We start from the raw sequence: 15,480 nt of genomic DNA, 5'->3' as shown, positions 1-15,480 counted from the left end.
CCATCTCTCCCCCAAAACACTTTTCACCCATGTCTCGTTAAAAATTTTATTTTCAAGTCATCCACTCGGGTTTTTTGCGAGCAATACGTCCCAAAACTCTCACAATATAACGCTTCTATGAGATCTGGCTGCCATTGCCTCAACCCCACAAAATGTTTTTTCAGATTTATTTTTAAAATTTTTATTTATCGTCCTCCACCCGGGTTCTTCGCTCGCACCTCGCCACCCACGACTATCACACTATCACTACTCTAAGAGATCTGTCTGCCATTAACCCATCCCCACCAATATAATTTTTCTGAGATTTCATGTTAAAATTTTTTATTTCAAGTCATCCACCTGGGTTTTTTACTAGCAACTCGCCCCGCCCTATCACACTCTAACTACTCTAGGAGATACTTCTGCCATCAACCCATCCCCCCAAAATATTTTTTTAAAGATTTCTTGTTACAAATTTTTATTTCAAGTCATTCACACGGGTTTTTCGCTAGCAACTCGCCCCCCCCTATCACACTATAACTACTCTACGAGATCCTTCGGCCATCAAGCCATCCCCCAAAAATATTTTTTCAGAGATTTCTTGTTAAAATTTTTTATTTCAATTCATCCACACGGGTTTTTCGCTAGCAACTCGGCCCACAGTACAGCACTATAAGTACTCTAAGACACCCCGCTCCCATCACCCTTGTTAAAAATTTTTATTTCAAGTCATCCACACGGGTTTTTCGCTAGCAACTCGCCCCCCACTATCACACTATAAATACTCTAAGAGATCCTTCTGCCAACAACCCATCCCCCAAAAAATATTTTATATATATATATATATATATATATATATATATATATATATATATATATATATATATATATATATATATATATATATATATATATATATATATATATATATATATATATATATATATATATATATATATTTATCGTGTCTTAATCCTCAAGGCCTGGGGAGTATATCCAGGCAAATCAACGTAGAAGATAAGAATTATTTTTGTAATTAGGCATAGCTATCCTAGGCTAATACAAGTTAGTCCAATGATCATTTGTGTTGGCTTCTAGAACTTGATTTAGCCTATTTCAATGCATATGTTTTTTAAATATCCCATAGTATTTTTTTCGTTTAAACGGCTGCAGTGAACCGTTTTTGTGTAAAGGGTTTTTCGGTTTTTCTGTATCCACTGTTTGTGAGTCGTTTTGCGGTAAAAAAAAAACAAAACACATCAATGGGAACCAAGGATAAGGGTTGTAGTCTTTTTATTCCAATGAGTACCATTCGGAAGTGCTTGATTTTACCCATTTACATGTTGCCGATACTCATTTATTTTGTACTCTATGTCTTCCATCTTTGATTTGGGATGGAAGGACAACACACACAAAACCCCCAAAAATATAGGGTTCTGTTCTCGAATACTAGGTGTTTTTTTTGTTTTTTTTTTACACCGGTACTAGGTCTGAGCCCCCCCCCCCCCTCGCCCGTTCTGGAGAAATGAAAGCTTTACACCAATGAAATTAAGCACTTTAGAGCTTAGGTATATCGTTAATTGTACATCTTTTTGTAGGTTCAGGGTGAAGAAGACACAACTCAAAATGAAGATAAGAACATAAAAACAGAGGGTTTGAAAGAAGAAAGTGACCACAACACAAAGTTTTTAAATAATCACATTTCCAGTGAAGTTATTGTGTATAGAGAAACTGTAGTATAAATTGATTATTTTATTATAGCTTTATCTCAGCGCTTTTTTTTATCACTGTTTGAAGTGTTTCTTTAGTGATTGTTTTAAAGTTTTTTTTTTTTAATCTTGGTTTTTCTTAAAACCAACGGAAATAACAATAAAACAAGGGGAATAAAAATGTACAGTAAGGGGGAATAACGATAAAAACAAACAAACGACAATGGATTCCGTAAGCAGCAAGACCTGTCTTAACAAGTATTGACTAGGGGCCTTAAAATACCACCAGAATAAATATTTAATAAAATACATATTTAATAAATATTTTATATTAATTAAATATTTTAATTAAATACTAATTAAGTTAAAATTTTAATTAAATTAAATTTCAATTAAATTCTTTTAATTAATTATAAATTAGTTAAATATCAATTACTTAATTAGTATTTAATTAAATAAATATTTAATTAATCAATATTTAATTAAAAATGGAATAAACTTTAAATTTATAGAAGATGTAAAAACAGTCGAAAATTTAAAACAATGTAGGAAGTAAATTCTATGTAAGACCTATAACTTTAAACCAATAGTAATTGTAACATCACTCGGAAGTCCAAAACTATATTTTTATGAAAAGTAATTTTTCTTCACGCCATATTTTGAATTCTTTTCTGCAAATTGTATTTTAAGCCAATATAAAATGAATACAAAGTTATATTATTTCAGGGCTAAACTCTAGGTACATGAAGCATCAGCATTCAATGTGTGTAGTGATGATTTCCCCTTGCTCCATTACAACTTACATTACAGAACTTAAGTATATATAGCGATCTTTGATTAGTCAGACAGAAAAAAACCCAACAATCACAAAGTTTTTTAAATACTTCAGGTCTTTAACGCAAGTGTTTTTGTAAGAACGTGAAATGCCCGTAAGATTTTAATGTGTATGAAGCTAATGGCGTCAATTCAAAAAAATGGAAGGGGGGAGATGCAAAATATATTTTGAATTTATAGAGGGAGAGTGCCAATTTGTCGTTTTTCAAATTTTCAACAATGCAAATCCCCCTCCTCCCCCAAAGAAGTTATTTTTCCAAACATAGGGGGAAAGGAGGTGAAAATTAGGCAAATGGTCCAAAGAACACCCTCCCCCTAATTGACACCCCTGCATACAACTTCTGTTTAGGACGAACAATCCTAAAGCTTCAAATTCGCCATTTTTTTACAAGGAATCTATTAGTTGAGTTGATTTTTCCTAATATCAGCCTAATACCCACCAAGTTTTTATAATTGCAGGCAATCAAAGGAATTTAACGTCCAGGCACGTGTGCGCGAATGAGTTTCTGGGGCGGGGGTGTCAGATAACTCATTTACCATTGGCAGTCTTGAAAGTATAAATTGATATTGCGAGAATTCGGTCGAGTCCTCAATTCAATTCACCTTTTCAGTATAACACATTGACATCAAATGTGTACACATGCTTTATTGCCAGGTTAACCAAAAAAAGTAAAATTAATATGCAAATCTTGTTTTGATTATTCATGTACGGTGAGCCAAAATCAAAACCTGTATTAATTAAAAAACTTTTAAAAATTAAATAAAAAAAACAAGTTTTTTTTAACTGAAAGTAAGGAACGATGTTAAAACTTCAAACGAACAGAAATTATTCCGTATATGAAAGGGGCTGTGCCCTCCTCAATGCCTCGCTCTTTACGCTAAAGTTTGACTTTCTCACAACTCTATTTTTTTAAACAATAAAAAGCTTTAGCGTAAAGATCGAGGCGTTGAGGAGGGCACAGCCCCAGTCATATACGGAATAATTTCTGTTCGTTTTAAGTTTTAACGTCGTTCCTTACTTTCAGTTAAAAAAACTTTTTTTTTTTATTTAATTCACTAAGAAATGCAGAATAAAACATTTTCTGTCCCTTTGACTAATCTAAGGTCTGTTCATGCCAGAAAACTGTGGTTTTCTATGATTTTTCTTTTTCGTTGTTTTAAAATTATAAAGATTTTAGGGCAATACGACTATTTCGTCGGTGTTGCCACCGACAAAATAAGGGAATAATTTATTTCTTAAATAAGGGAATAAATAAGGGAATAACTCCAAAATAATCAAGAAAAAGGTCAAGAAAACAAAGTCAAAGTAGTCAACAAAACATAGCGATTATAAGTTTTTCCATATAAATATGCATTTCAGTTAATTTCTGTATTCCATTCTATTATGTTGTCGAATTTAACTAGTAAAGAGCAAAGGTATTGATTTGAAGGGTATAATTGTATGATATACCGCCTAAACGTTTGAACAAAGATAAAATCGACTACAGTATATTTTGTAATTATTTATTCTTTCTCTTAAATACTCCATCGTATAGTTCTAAGTTACGCCCACTATTTATTCAAGCAGACACAGCATAAAAACCTCTGTTCTTTCAGTTGTCTTATATATATATATATATATATATATATATATATATATATATATATATATATATATATATATATATATATATATATATATATATATATATATATATATATATATATTTATATATATATATATTTATTTTTATTTGTTTATATATATATATATATATATATATATATATATATATATATATATATATTTATATATGTATATATATATATATATATATATATATATATATATATATATATATATATATATATATATATATATATATATATATATATATATATATATATATATATATATATATATATATATATATATATATATATATATATATATATATATATAGTCGAATGTATGTCTGCGTGTCTGTTTGTGCGTCCTATATCCGTTACTATACTGCTTGTCGGATTGCCAAGAAACTTTAAGAAGTTATTGAGTACACTATTGCGAAGGCTTTAGGTATAAATTTTTTTTACTCCCCTTCAAGGTTTTTCAGCACCTTTGGTGCTGAATAGAATTATAGACCCCTTAACACAAATATTTCACAGCTTTCACATTTTCTAGGCATTTTTTATCCCTTGTAATGACATGATTCACATTTTCTGGATATTAATTATCCAACGGCACCCGACAGATAGTTAAAGAATCCTAATTTGTCGAATACAAATTTAAAAATAGGATTGTTATTTTACATACAGGGAAAATTTTTCTAGCAGAAACTGGTCCGAGAGAGGGGGAATTTTCGACAGAAGGGAATAGTCGTGAGAATTTTACCCTGGGGGCTTTTCTGAGAATGTTTTCCGCGGGTGAGAATTTTCGGGGGGAGAATTATCGGTGGGGGGAATTTTCCAGATACTATTAAATTTAAAAATACGGTCGTTATTAATAGCCTACACAGAGAGCAATTTTCCACGGGGGGATTTCCCAGATGGAATTTTCTGCAGAAAAGATTGGAATATTTTTTAGAAGAAATCATGTTTTTAAAATCATGGGAAACCTAAATCATAATGAGCTAGAGAGTGAGTTCGACAAATTCTGATTATAGCCATTGTTTAAGAGACGAAGTTATAAACATAGACGCAAAATAGAATGTTTCAGTGAGCAATTTTTTTTTCTTTTTCAATAGTCTGCTAAATACAAATATTCTCCTTGGTGAGTGGTTCATATTTCTACATTAAAATTTAAATGAATAATATGTTTTTTTTTTCTTCCTTAAATTCACAGATAATTGCATTTACAATCTCGAATTTTTAGAAAGCCCTAATGCAATTAAAAAAAAAAAAAAAAACAGAAGCGTCATCCATCTTGAGAAAACCTTCGTATACGGTTTTTCACTACGTTATATTATTTTTTAAGTGTTTACTGTCTTTGAATAAACCCACGTTTTTATTTCCTATTTTAAGGATGAGACATCAAATAAATCAGTCAATATAAAACACTGGCTTTAAAAGTTGTGTTAGAACAAATAGTTTTCTCGGGATTTTGTTGATTGATTACCTTTCCAATTCGTCCGTAAAGGGCAGAGGAAAAACAAGGCTAAATCCAATCTCAGTCCTCAGTCCTCTCAGTCCTTAAATGTTGTGCCTTAAATAAATCTTTAAATTTATGGTTGTGTTATTGTTCAATATTCGTGCCTCAAACGTTTGTTTCTTGAGAATTTCTTGTTTTTTTTCAAATTTTTAAGAAATTCTAGAGATTAGTAATTCTTTTGGAATGGAATTTGTAGTTTTAAGCTGTAATAAATCATAAACTACAGAATATATCATGGGTGGAAATTCCAATCCTTACATCTGAAATTGTTCAGGAGAACGGAGAAGTCTTATAAAACTAAAGCTAGGTCCTGACAAGTATTGACTATCCCTTTGGCAGGAGGATTTCATACAACCTGGAGGAAAATTTCTTTTTATGGGTGAATTTTCGTGTTGCTTGTGATGAAATACGTTCAAAGAGGCAACGAAATTTTGATAAAGACAAAAAAATGATTTTGTTGCGTCTTGGTGTCAATTTATGATTGTTATTACTTATTAGAGGGTTTCTCAAGGGAGTTGCTTTTATGAAAAATTTCCTCAGAACACCAAATAGTTTTACTTCCGGCTGATAGTGTCGGAGCGTTTGGAATCCACATAGCGATGTCGTTATTATTAACAACTTATCATACCTATGATAGTTTCGCTTGAGAACATATACAAAGAGTAATGCATTAATGATTTTTGTTTAAAAAAATAAATCAGATATTAGGTTCCCACTGTTCACCGGGGATGTATAGGGTGATTGTTGCACGACCATACTTATTGTCAAAGTGCACCTGAACTTGCTAAGTTGAATGTGTGTCTTTCTTGTCATTTGAATTTTATTTTCCTCATTAAAGCCCAGAGCTTCCTTCAAAGTGCAGCTTTTTCGGTAAGAACAAAGGCTCTTGCTACACGGCATTTCCTACACTTCCAAGGAAGATAAACTTTTTTGAGATAGAGAGAGATTTATTCTAAACAAAAAATTTAACATCAGTTTAGTGGCCACCCTAAGAAGTAAAAACTTGTCAAAAAACTTGTAGCCACCCCAAGAATTAAAAACTTTGTCAAAAAACTTGTCGCAAAAATACACTAACATAACAAAACATTAAAAAAAAGAAAAAAAAGACATCCTATCTATATCACAGTCCCCAAACTTTACAACTAAATTTATTTTACAGTTACTATTACAGACAACTCGTCGTATCATTAAAGCAACTTGGGCTGATACAACTGAACATGCTCCTTTTTAATCCCACTAGACTCGACGATTAACTGTTTGCCCCGTCCAATTAAGTTCTCATTTCCTTTAAATCTTTTCTCATAATCCCTTACCAATCCATTCGAGCATTGACGTCAATTGGGGGGTGGGTGCATGCAGGGGCGTTCTGAGGCTCATTTTATTGGAGGGTGGGGGTGATTGGCGTAAATAGTATTGACGCGCTACCTTTTTTATGCTAAATTTTCTGCTAAAATCAAGAATTTTTCAAAATTTCTGCCGAGTCTGCAAAATTTAGGCAAAATTTTCGCCTTCGGCGAAAATTTTACCAAATTCCAACAAATTTGGGGGGGGGGGGGCGTTGTGCCCCCCTTCCCCCTCGGGACGCCCCTGGGTGCAGGGGCATTTGCACCCGAGGTTTTACAAAAATTTATTTTTGGGGAAAGAATTGTTATATTAAATGTATCTCCAGGGTATTTGATTGAATAATTTTAAAAAACGACAAGTTTGCCGGCTCTAGATATTGAAAAAAAGAACATTTTTTCCTTCCAATAAATTTATATGAATTTATGCTTCAGTATTTGAGGGCATTCTTTCTTTGCTTTGTCCCCTCAACCGGATTTCCAAAAAGTACATGTTTCGGCAGCCCTTCGTCCTTCTATCGGAAAAACAAATCTAAGAATCCTTTTATTATAGACACGGAGGGACCCAACTACAGTTTCCTGAATGCTTATTGTTCTTAAAATACTGATCAAACGAGAAGCTAAAACTTCTCGACTTTAATTCCATCATGTCTCCTTCAGCTTTTTGAAGTGCTTGTGTTTTGGAACAACTGCCATTATTACTAATTCTGGTATATTCTGCAACTTTTAAAACCTTTACTAAAAACTTTTTACAATTACTAAAAGAGTTCGGACTGTTTTGTCCATCAGCGTCCAAGCTAATCGATGGGAATTTTTCCCTTGCGGCCCTTAACTCTATCATTTTATTATGCCGCGGCTCCCCATCATAGATGTCAAGGAGACTTTGATTATACCTTAAAAGCTGCATTTCCAAGCGCCTTGCACTTCTGGGCTTAGGTTCTGATCTTAGGTTCTGTTTAGGTTCTGCTTAAATTACTATTTGTGCAGTTCTAATATTGTTGTAAATTCTTTAAAGTAGATGAATAGTCGGTGGATTTTGTTTTATATCTTACGTATTATTTATTATAAGGTTTGCATTATACTCTTTATTGTACTCTTTTGTGTCGCTGAATTTTGCTAATTTCTGAATCTAATAAAAATCTTTAAGGAACTTCATTTAATTCTCATACTTTCTTTTATTGTAGGCTAATTACCAAGGATTTATACAAAATTATTAGTAATTTTAGGGAAAATAGTAAAACTTCTGGCGTATTGGCATATAATAAAAGGGTGGAGGTGGTGGATGCCCGTTTCAATTAGTTACGAATTTCATCTTTACGCTTTAAGTTCTTAAAGTAACACATAGAACCCTCCGAAAACATTTTTGTTTTAGTGGTTTATAACTGGTTTATGTAAGATAATCCTCACATACAAGAAAACAAAGTTCAAAAGTAATTGTAATCGACCCTCCTTGAAATTAAACATGTCTGATAAGGAAATTGTAGAGTCAATCTCAGCTCTATCAAACAATCTGATAAAACCGTTTAGTAGTAAAGGCCATATTCACCTGCACCTCGTCTTATCTGAAGATTAAACCAAATAAAACTACGCATATTTCATGTAGTACACGCTAAGCTAAAATGAGTTATAAGTGGCAAATTTTATGTTCCGGGACTATAAACTTTGTTATATCTGCATTTGTGATATGTCCCCTAGTAGTGTCATTTTGGATTGGAGCATGGACATTAGCAGATCTTCTGATATTCCCTATTGATATTCATAAAAGTGCTTTAGTTTCGAGTTTAATTGGAATTGTGATACCTTTTTTCTTTACGGTTTATAAAGATGACCTGCAAAGAACTATAGCAGGAAATGGTAGAAAATGGGTTTTTTGGATTTTTTCAAGGATTTATTATCTCACATTTGCTGTTGGTAACGTTATTTTCACTATTAAGCTGAAACTTTGTTTTTATAAAAAAAAAAACTAAAATTCTTTTTTTTAAATAATGAAGAATTTCAATTAAAATTTCCAGTACTGCAAGTTAACAAAATTGTTATTTATATCATAAAAAGGAGTTTTTATTTTATTTGTATTGTATTAATAACTCTTTTCTTCGTGAAAAAATATTCTTCACTTTTGAGGAGCATTATTTCCATATGATACTGTTTTTCAAGCTGAAAAAATAAATGTATACTCATCCATCATCGTTCGAGGGTAAGAGCAAAGAAACATATTTAATAAAGAATACTTGAAAAAAGCTTCACCCTGCACGCCAATCTGATTCCATCTCATCAAGGAGGCTGTATTATCAAAATCCTTTTTTTTTATACCTGAAGCGTCCAAAAATATATGAAGTGTAGTGATAAAGCCAATGTTGCCTCTGAGAATTTGACGGAATCCCCTTTTCCCCGTGAAAATCCCCCCGGGAAATTCTTTCCCCCGGAAAATTTCCCCCCAAAGAAAATCCCCCATTCACATTTATATTTCGGTGCTGTAGCCAGTGCAATCAAGAGGTGAGAGGTGAAGGATCTTGTGTTCAAGGACCTCCAATTTATGAAGAAGAAGAACCACAGAAGTAGAGAGGGGTCATGAGCTCGTGACAGTACAAAATTCGGTTATCAAAAGAACGTATCTCCTATCAGTACACCAAATAAGGGCATAGCCTCCCTAGGGAGAAAGATTGCGTAATGGGGTCAATGACCTCTTTTTTCCAAGGTCGATTTATTTGATGTTTCTATGTGTAATAGCTCCGGGGCGAAGGTTGCACATGCGCATTGAATTCTAACGGGAACAATGTTATTGATCTAGGACTCGAGGGGGAAGTGAAGGTCCGAGAAATTGATTGCGTAATCGAAGGGGAAGTGGATTTCCGAGAACTTGATTTACATAATCGATAGGGGAAATTATTGATTCACGAAGGGGGGAATTAACAAACATTAAGGCTTCTTTAATCTTAGGTCTGAGGAAGGGGGGAATTAAGAAACAAACATGGCTTCATTGTTGTGTGGTGATCTTAAACTGAGTAATAGCACCTGAGAAATTGATTTACATAATCGCTAGAGGAAATTATTGATTCACGAAGGGAAGAATTAAGAAACATTAAGGCTTCTTTAATCTTAGGTCTGAGGGATAAACATTCTTTAGGACAGAGAGAAAAATTAATATTTTATTTTTAAATAGGGCTTCATTGATCTTTAGTGTCAGGAATTATAATTAACATCACATGTTATCTTGGAATTATGCGGGAGTCTAAAGAGATAGAAATTATATTTTTAAATAAGGCTTCACGGAGCTTTAAGTCGGAGAGATAAATTGATATTCTAACGAAACCCTAATAGTTTAGCTAGGAAAATTTATGAGATGAAGAGATTAACGTAGGAAAGGGTTTCCTAGAAATTTGAAATGCGTTAGCGCAGAGATGTCAAACAAAAGGAACACGCTGAAATTACGTTTAGGGATTATTTGGGTGAAACCGTTTTATCCATTTTATGGGATTATTTTGGCGAAACAGTTTGAGCCATTTGAAAGAAGATTTTAAGAAAGGTTTTAGAAGAGAATTTGAGGGTGAAACTCTGTGGTCGTTATAATACACAAGTTCCATTTGAACAGTGTTGTGAGGTCCTCTACCCCAACCCCCAAGGGTTCCGCTCCCCCCCCCCAACCCCGAAGGAAGCCCCCGCTACTCAAAGGTCCCCCAAGCTCCCAAAGAGCCCCAGCCCCCCAAACGCCCTCCTCAGACCCTCAAAGGCCCTCCTCTGGTCCTCAAAGGGCCCCCGGACACCCAAAGAGCCCCCCGGACCACAGAGGCCCTCCCCCGGTCCTCAACGGTCCCCCGGGCTCCCAAAGAGCCACCGGCGCCCCCAAAGGCCCACCCAGACCCCCAAAGGCCATCCCCGGGCCCCCCAAAGGACCATCGAGCTCCCAAAGGACCAACGGGGTCCCAAAGGCCCTACACCGGCCCCAAAGGTCTCCCAAGGTCCCATAGAGCCCCGGCCCCCCAAACGCCCTCCTCAGACCCTCAAAGGACATCCCCGGCCCCCCCCCCCCAAAGGCCCATCGAGCTCCCAAAGGACCAACGGGTCCCAAAGGCCCTCCACCGGTCCCCAAATGTCCCCCAGGCACCCAAAGGCCCTCCCTGTGCCACAAAGGCCCCCAAGCTCCCAAAGGGCCACCGGCGCCCCCAAAGGCCCACCCAGACCCCCAAAGGCCATCCCCGGGCCCCCCAAAGGACCATCGAGCTCCCAAAGGACCAACGGACCCCCAAAGGCCCTCCCCCGGCCCCCAAAAGTCCCACCGGACCCCCAAAGGCCCACCCGGTGCCCCAAAGGCCCCCCGGGCCCCAAATGTCCCTCCGGGCCCCCAAAGGCCCTCCCTGTGCTTCCCCCCGTGCACCCGTCTTTCGTTGATGTGTGTTGTCTGAAACCTATGATTTGGGATGTGTAGTTTGATACTTCAGGCTTTTCTGAGCAAAGGTTTCCTAGTATTTCCTAGGTGAATGTTGTCTGAAACCAATAGTTTGGGATGTGTAGTTTGCTATTTTTGACTTTTCTGAGCTAGGTTTCTTAGTCTTTCATTGGTGTATGTTGACTGAAACCGATGATTTGGGATATGTAGTTTGCTATTTTTGACTTTTCTGAGCTGGATTTCTTAGTCTTTCATAGGTGTGTGTTGTATGAAAACAATGATTCGGGATTTGTGGATTGATACTTTTGAATATTATTAGATTTAGTTATGATAAAATAAAAGTAGTTTGGTTTATTAAAAATCTATTATTGTAGTTCTAGATAGATAAATTAGACTTTACTTAGCTAGGTTTATTAGACTTTCATAGGTTATTGTTGTCTGAAACCTTAGATTTGGGATATGTAATTTGCTATTTCCGACTTTTCATAACCGGATTTCTTAGTCTTTCGTAGGTGTGTGGTGTCTGAAACCTATGATTTAGGATGTGTGGGTTGCTATTTTCTGACATTTCTGAGCTGGATTTCTTAGCCATTCGTAGGTGGGTGTTGACTGAAACCTATGATTTGGGATGGTTAATTTTCTATTTTTTACTTTTCTGAGCTGGATTTCTTAGCCATTCGTAGGTGTGTGTTGACTGAAGCCTATGATTTGGGAGGTGTAGTTTGCTTTTTGGACATTTCAGAGCTAGGATTCTTAGTCACTCATAGGTGTTTGTTGTCTGAAACTTCGAGTTTGGGATGAGTAGTTGGCTATTTCAGACTTTTCTGAGCTAAGCTTGCTTAGTATTTCGTAGGTGAATGCTGTCTGAAACCTATAGTTTGGGATATGTAAAGTACTATTTCGGGCTTTTCTGAGTTGGATTTCTTAGTCTTTCATAGGCGTGTGGTGTCTAAAACCTATGATTTGGGAATGTGTAATTTGCTATTTTCGACTTTTCTGAGCTAGGTTTCTTAGCCTTTCATAGGTATGTGTTGTCAGAACATTATGATTTGGGATGTGTAGTTTGCTATTTCAGGCCTTTCTGAGCTAAGGTTTTCTAGTATTTCGTAGGTGAATGTTGTCTGAAAACAAGAGTTTGGTGTGAGTAGTTTGATATTTTGACTTTTCCGAGATATCTTTCATAGTCTTTAGTTGGTCTGTGTTGACTGAAACCTATGATTTGGGATATTTTGATTTCTACTTTTGACTTTTCTTAGCTGGATTTCTTAGCCTTTCATATGTGTTTGTTGTCTGAAACCTATGATTTGGGATGTGGTGATTGCTAATTTTGACTTTTCTGAGCTGGATTTCTTAGACTTTCATAGGTGTTTGTTGTCTGAAACCTATAGTTTGGGATGAGTAGTTTGCTATTTTTGACTTTTCTGAGCTAGGTTTCTTAGCCGTTCATAGGTGAGTGTTGTCTGAAACCTATGATTTGGGATTTGTTGTTTGATATTTTTGTCTTTTCTTAGCTGGATTTCTTAGTCTTTCATTGGTGTGTGGGGTATGAAACCTATGATTTGGGATGTGTTGTTTGCTATTTTCGACTTTTCTGAGCTGGTTTTCTTAGCCTTTCTTTGGTGTTTGTTGTCTGAAACCTATAGTTTGGGATGACTAGTTTGCTATTTTTGACTTTTCTGAGCTAGGTTTCTTAGCCCTTCATAGGTGAGTGTTGTCTGAAACCTATGATTTGGGATATGTAATTTGCTATTTTTGACCTTTCATAACCGGATTTCTTAGTCTTTCATAGGTGTGTGGTGTCTGAAACCTATGATTTGGGGTATGTGGGTTGCTATTTTTTGACTTTTCTGAGCAGGATTTCTTAGCCTTTCTTAGGTGTGTGTTGACTGAAACCTATGATTTGGGATGGTTAATTTGCTATTTTTGACCTTTCTGAGCTATATTTCTTAGCCTTTCATAGGTGTGTCCTTTCAGAAAATTATGATTTGGGAGATATAGTTTGCTTTTTTGACTTTTCAGAGCTAGGATTCTTAGTCACTCATAGGTGTTTGTTGTCTGAAACTTCGAGTTTGGGATGAGTACTTGGCTATTTCAGACTTTTCTAAGCTAAGGTTTCTTAGTATTTCGTAGGTGAATGCTGTATGAAACTTATGATTTGGAATATGTAAATTACTATTTCGGGCTTTTTTGAGTTGGATTTCTTAGTCTTTCATAGGTGTGTGTTGTCTGAAACCTATGATTTGGGATGGGTGGATTGCTACTTTTGACTTTTCTGAGCTGAATTTCTTATCCTTTCATAGGTGTTTGTTGTCTGAAACCTATAGTTTGGGATTACTAGTTTGCTATTTTTGACTTTTCTGAGCTAGGTTTCTTAGCCGTTCATAGGTGAATGTTGTCTGAAACCTCTGATTTGGGGTATATAAATTACTATTTCGGGCTTTTATAAGCTAGATTTCTTAGGTTTTCGTTGGTGTGTGGTGACTGAAACCTATGATTTGGGATGGATGGATTGCTACTTTGGACTTTTCTGAGCTGGATTTCTTAGCCTTTCATAGGTGTTTGTTGTCTGAAACCTATATTTTGGGATGACTAGTTTACTACTTTTGCCTTTTCTGAGATCGATTTCTTAGCCTTTTATAGGTGTCTAATTTCAGAAACCTATGATTTTGGTTATATAGTTTGCTATGTTTTACTTTTCTGGGCTGGATTTATTAGCCTTTCATAGGTGTGTGTTGACTGAAACCTATAATTGAGATGAGTGGTTTGATATTTTTGTCTTTTCTGAGCTAGTTTTCTTCACACAAAAACTTACACACACACACACACACACACACACGAAAACTTACACACACACACGTCAAAACTTACACACACAAAAGCTTAGACACACAAAAAATAACACACAAACACACAAAAACTTACACACACACCCAAAAACATACACACACACGCAAAAACTTACATGCACACAAAAACTTACATGTACACAAAAACTAATACACACACAAAAACTTACACACACTCACAAAAACTTACACACACACACCAAAACTTACACACACACACACGAAAACTTACTCACACACACACACACACACACACACATACACACAAAAAACATACACAGGCACACTAAAACTTACATTCACATAAAAACTTACATGCACACAAAAAATTACACACACACTAAATCTGACACTCACACAAAAAAACTTACACACACATAATAAAACTTACACACACACACTAAAACTTACACACACACACAAAAACTAACCCACACACACATTAAAACTTACACACACACACACACGAAAACTAACACACACACATGCCAAAACTTACACGCACACAAAAACTTACACACAAACACACACACACAAAAACTTACACATGCACACGAAAACTTACATGCACACAAAAACTTACACACAAACACACACACACACACACACACAGACACACACACACACACAACACACACACACACACACACAACACACACACACACGCCAAAACTTACACACACACAAACACACACACACACACACACACACACAAACTTACACATGCACACGAAAACTTACATGCACACAAAAACTTACATACACACAAAAACTTACACACACACACACACACACACACACACACACACACACACACACACACACACACGAAAACTCACACACACACACACAAAACTTACACACACACAAAACACACACACACACACACACACAAAAAAACTAACAAAATAAAACAACAAAAAACTCAAGCCCACTCGAACACACAAATACACACAAACAAAAAAAAAAACAAACACACTCAAACACACACAAACTAAACTTACACACAAAAAAACCAACAAACACACACACACGCCAAAACTTACACACAAACACAAATACACATACACACACACACACACAACACACACACACACACACACAAAAACTTAAAAAATCACTCAAAAACACACACACCCTCACTAAAACACACACAAACCATACACCAACACACAAACTCATACACACAAACAAACTTACACACACACACACAAAAACTAAGACACACACGTAAAAACTAAAATGAACACAAAAACTTACA

At 35.4% G+C, this 15,480-nt stretch overlaps 2 protein-coding genes across 5 annotated transcripts in view; both read left to right on the top strand.

Annotated features, from left to right (window-relative positions):
• Positions 1-1,751, top strand: part of LOC148949236 (uncharacterized) — a 137,139-nt gene extending 135,388 nt beyond the window's left edge. For all 3 annotated transcript variants that reach the window (XM_089092884.1, XM_089092882.1, XM_089092885.1), the window contains one exon: positions 1,578-1,751. In XM_089092884.1, the coding sequence (XP_088949010.1) occupies positions 1,578-1,721 (144 nt within the window). In that variant the 3' untranslated portion in view covers positions 1,722-1,751. The remainder of the gene's footprint in view (positions 1-1,577) is intronic.
• A 6,781-nt stretch (positions 1,752-8,532) lies between these two features.
• The window catches only part of LOC148949235 (uncharacterized), a 93,417-nt gene continuing 86,469 nt past the window's right edge, over positions 8,533-15,480 (top strand). For both annotated transcript variants that reach the window (XM_089092881.1, XM_089092880.1), the window contains exon 1: positions 8,533-8,900. In XM_089092881.1, the coding sequence (XP_088949007.1) occupies positions 8,609-8,900 (292 nt within the window). In that variant the 5' untranslated portion in view covers positions 8,533-8,608. The remainder of the gene's footprint in view (positions 8,901-15,480) is intronic.

This window comes from Artemia sp. Qi Xiang Cuo, chromosome 8 (assembly GCF_049724085.1).
Source record: "Artemia sp. Qi Xiang Cuo chromosome 8, ASM4972408v1, whole genome shotgun sequence".
Taxonomy (NCBI): domain Eukaryota; kingdom Metazoa; phylum Arthropoda; class Branchiopoda; order Anostraca; family Artemiidae; genus Artemia; species Artemia sp. Qi Xiang Cuo.
This window is presented reverse-complemented; position numbering and strand designations above follow the sequence as displayed.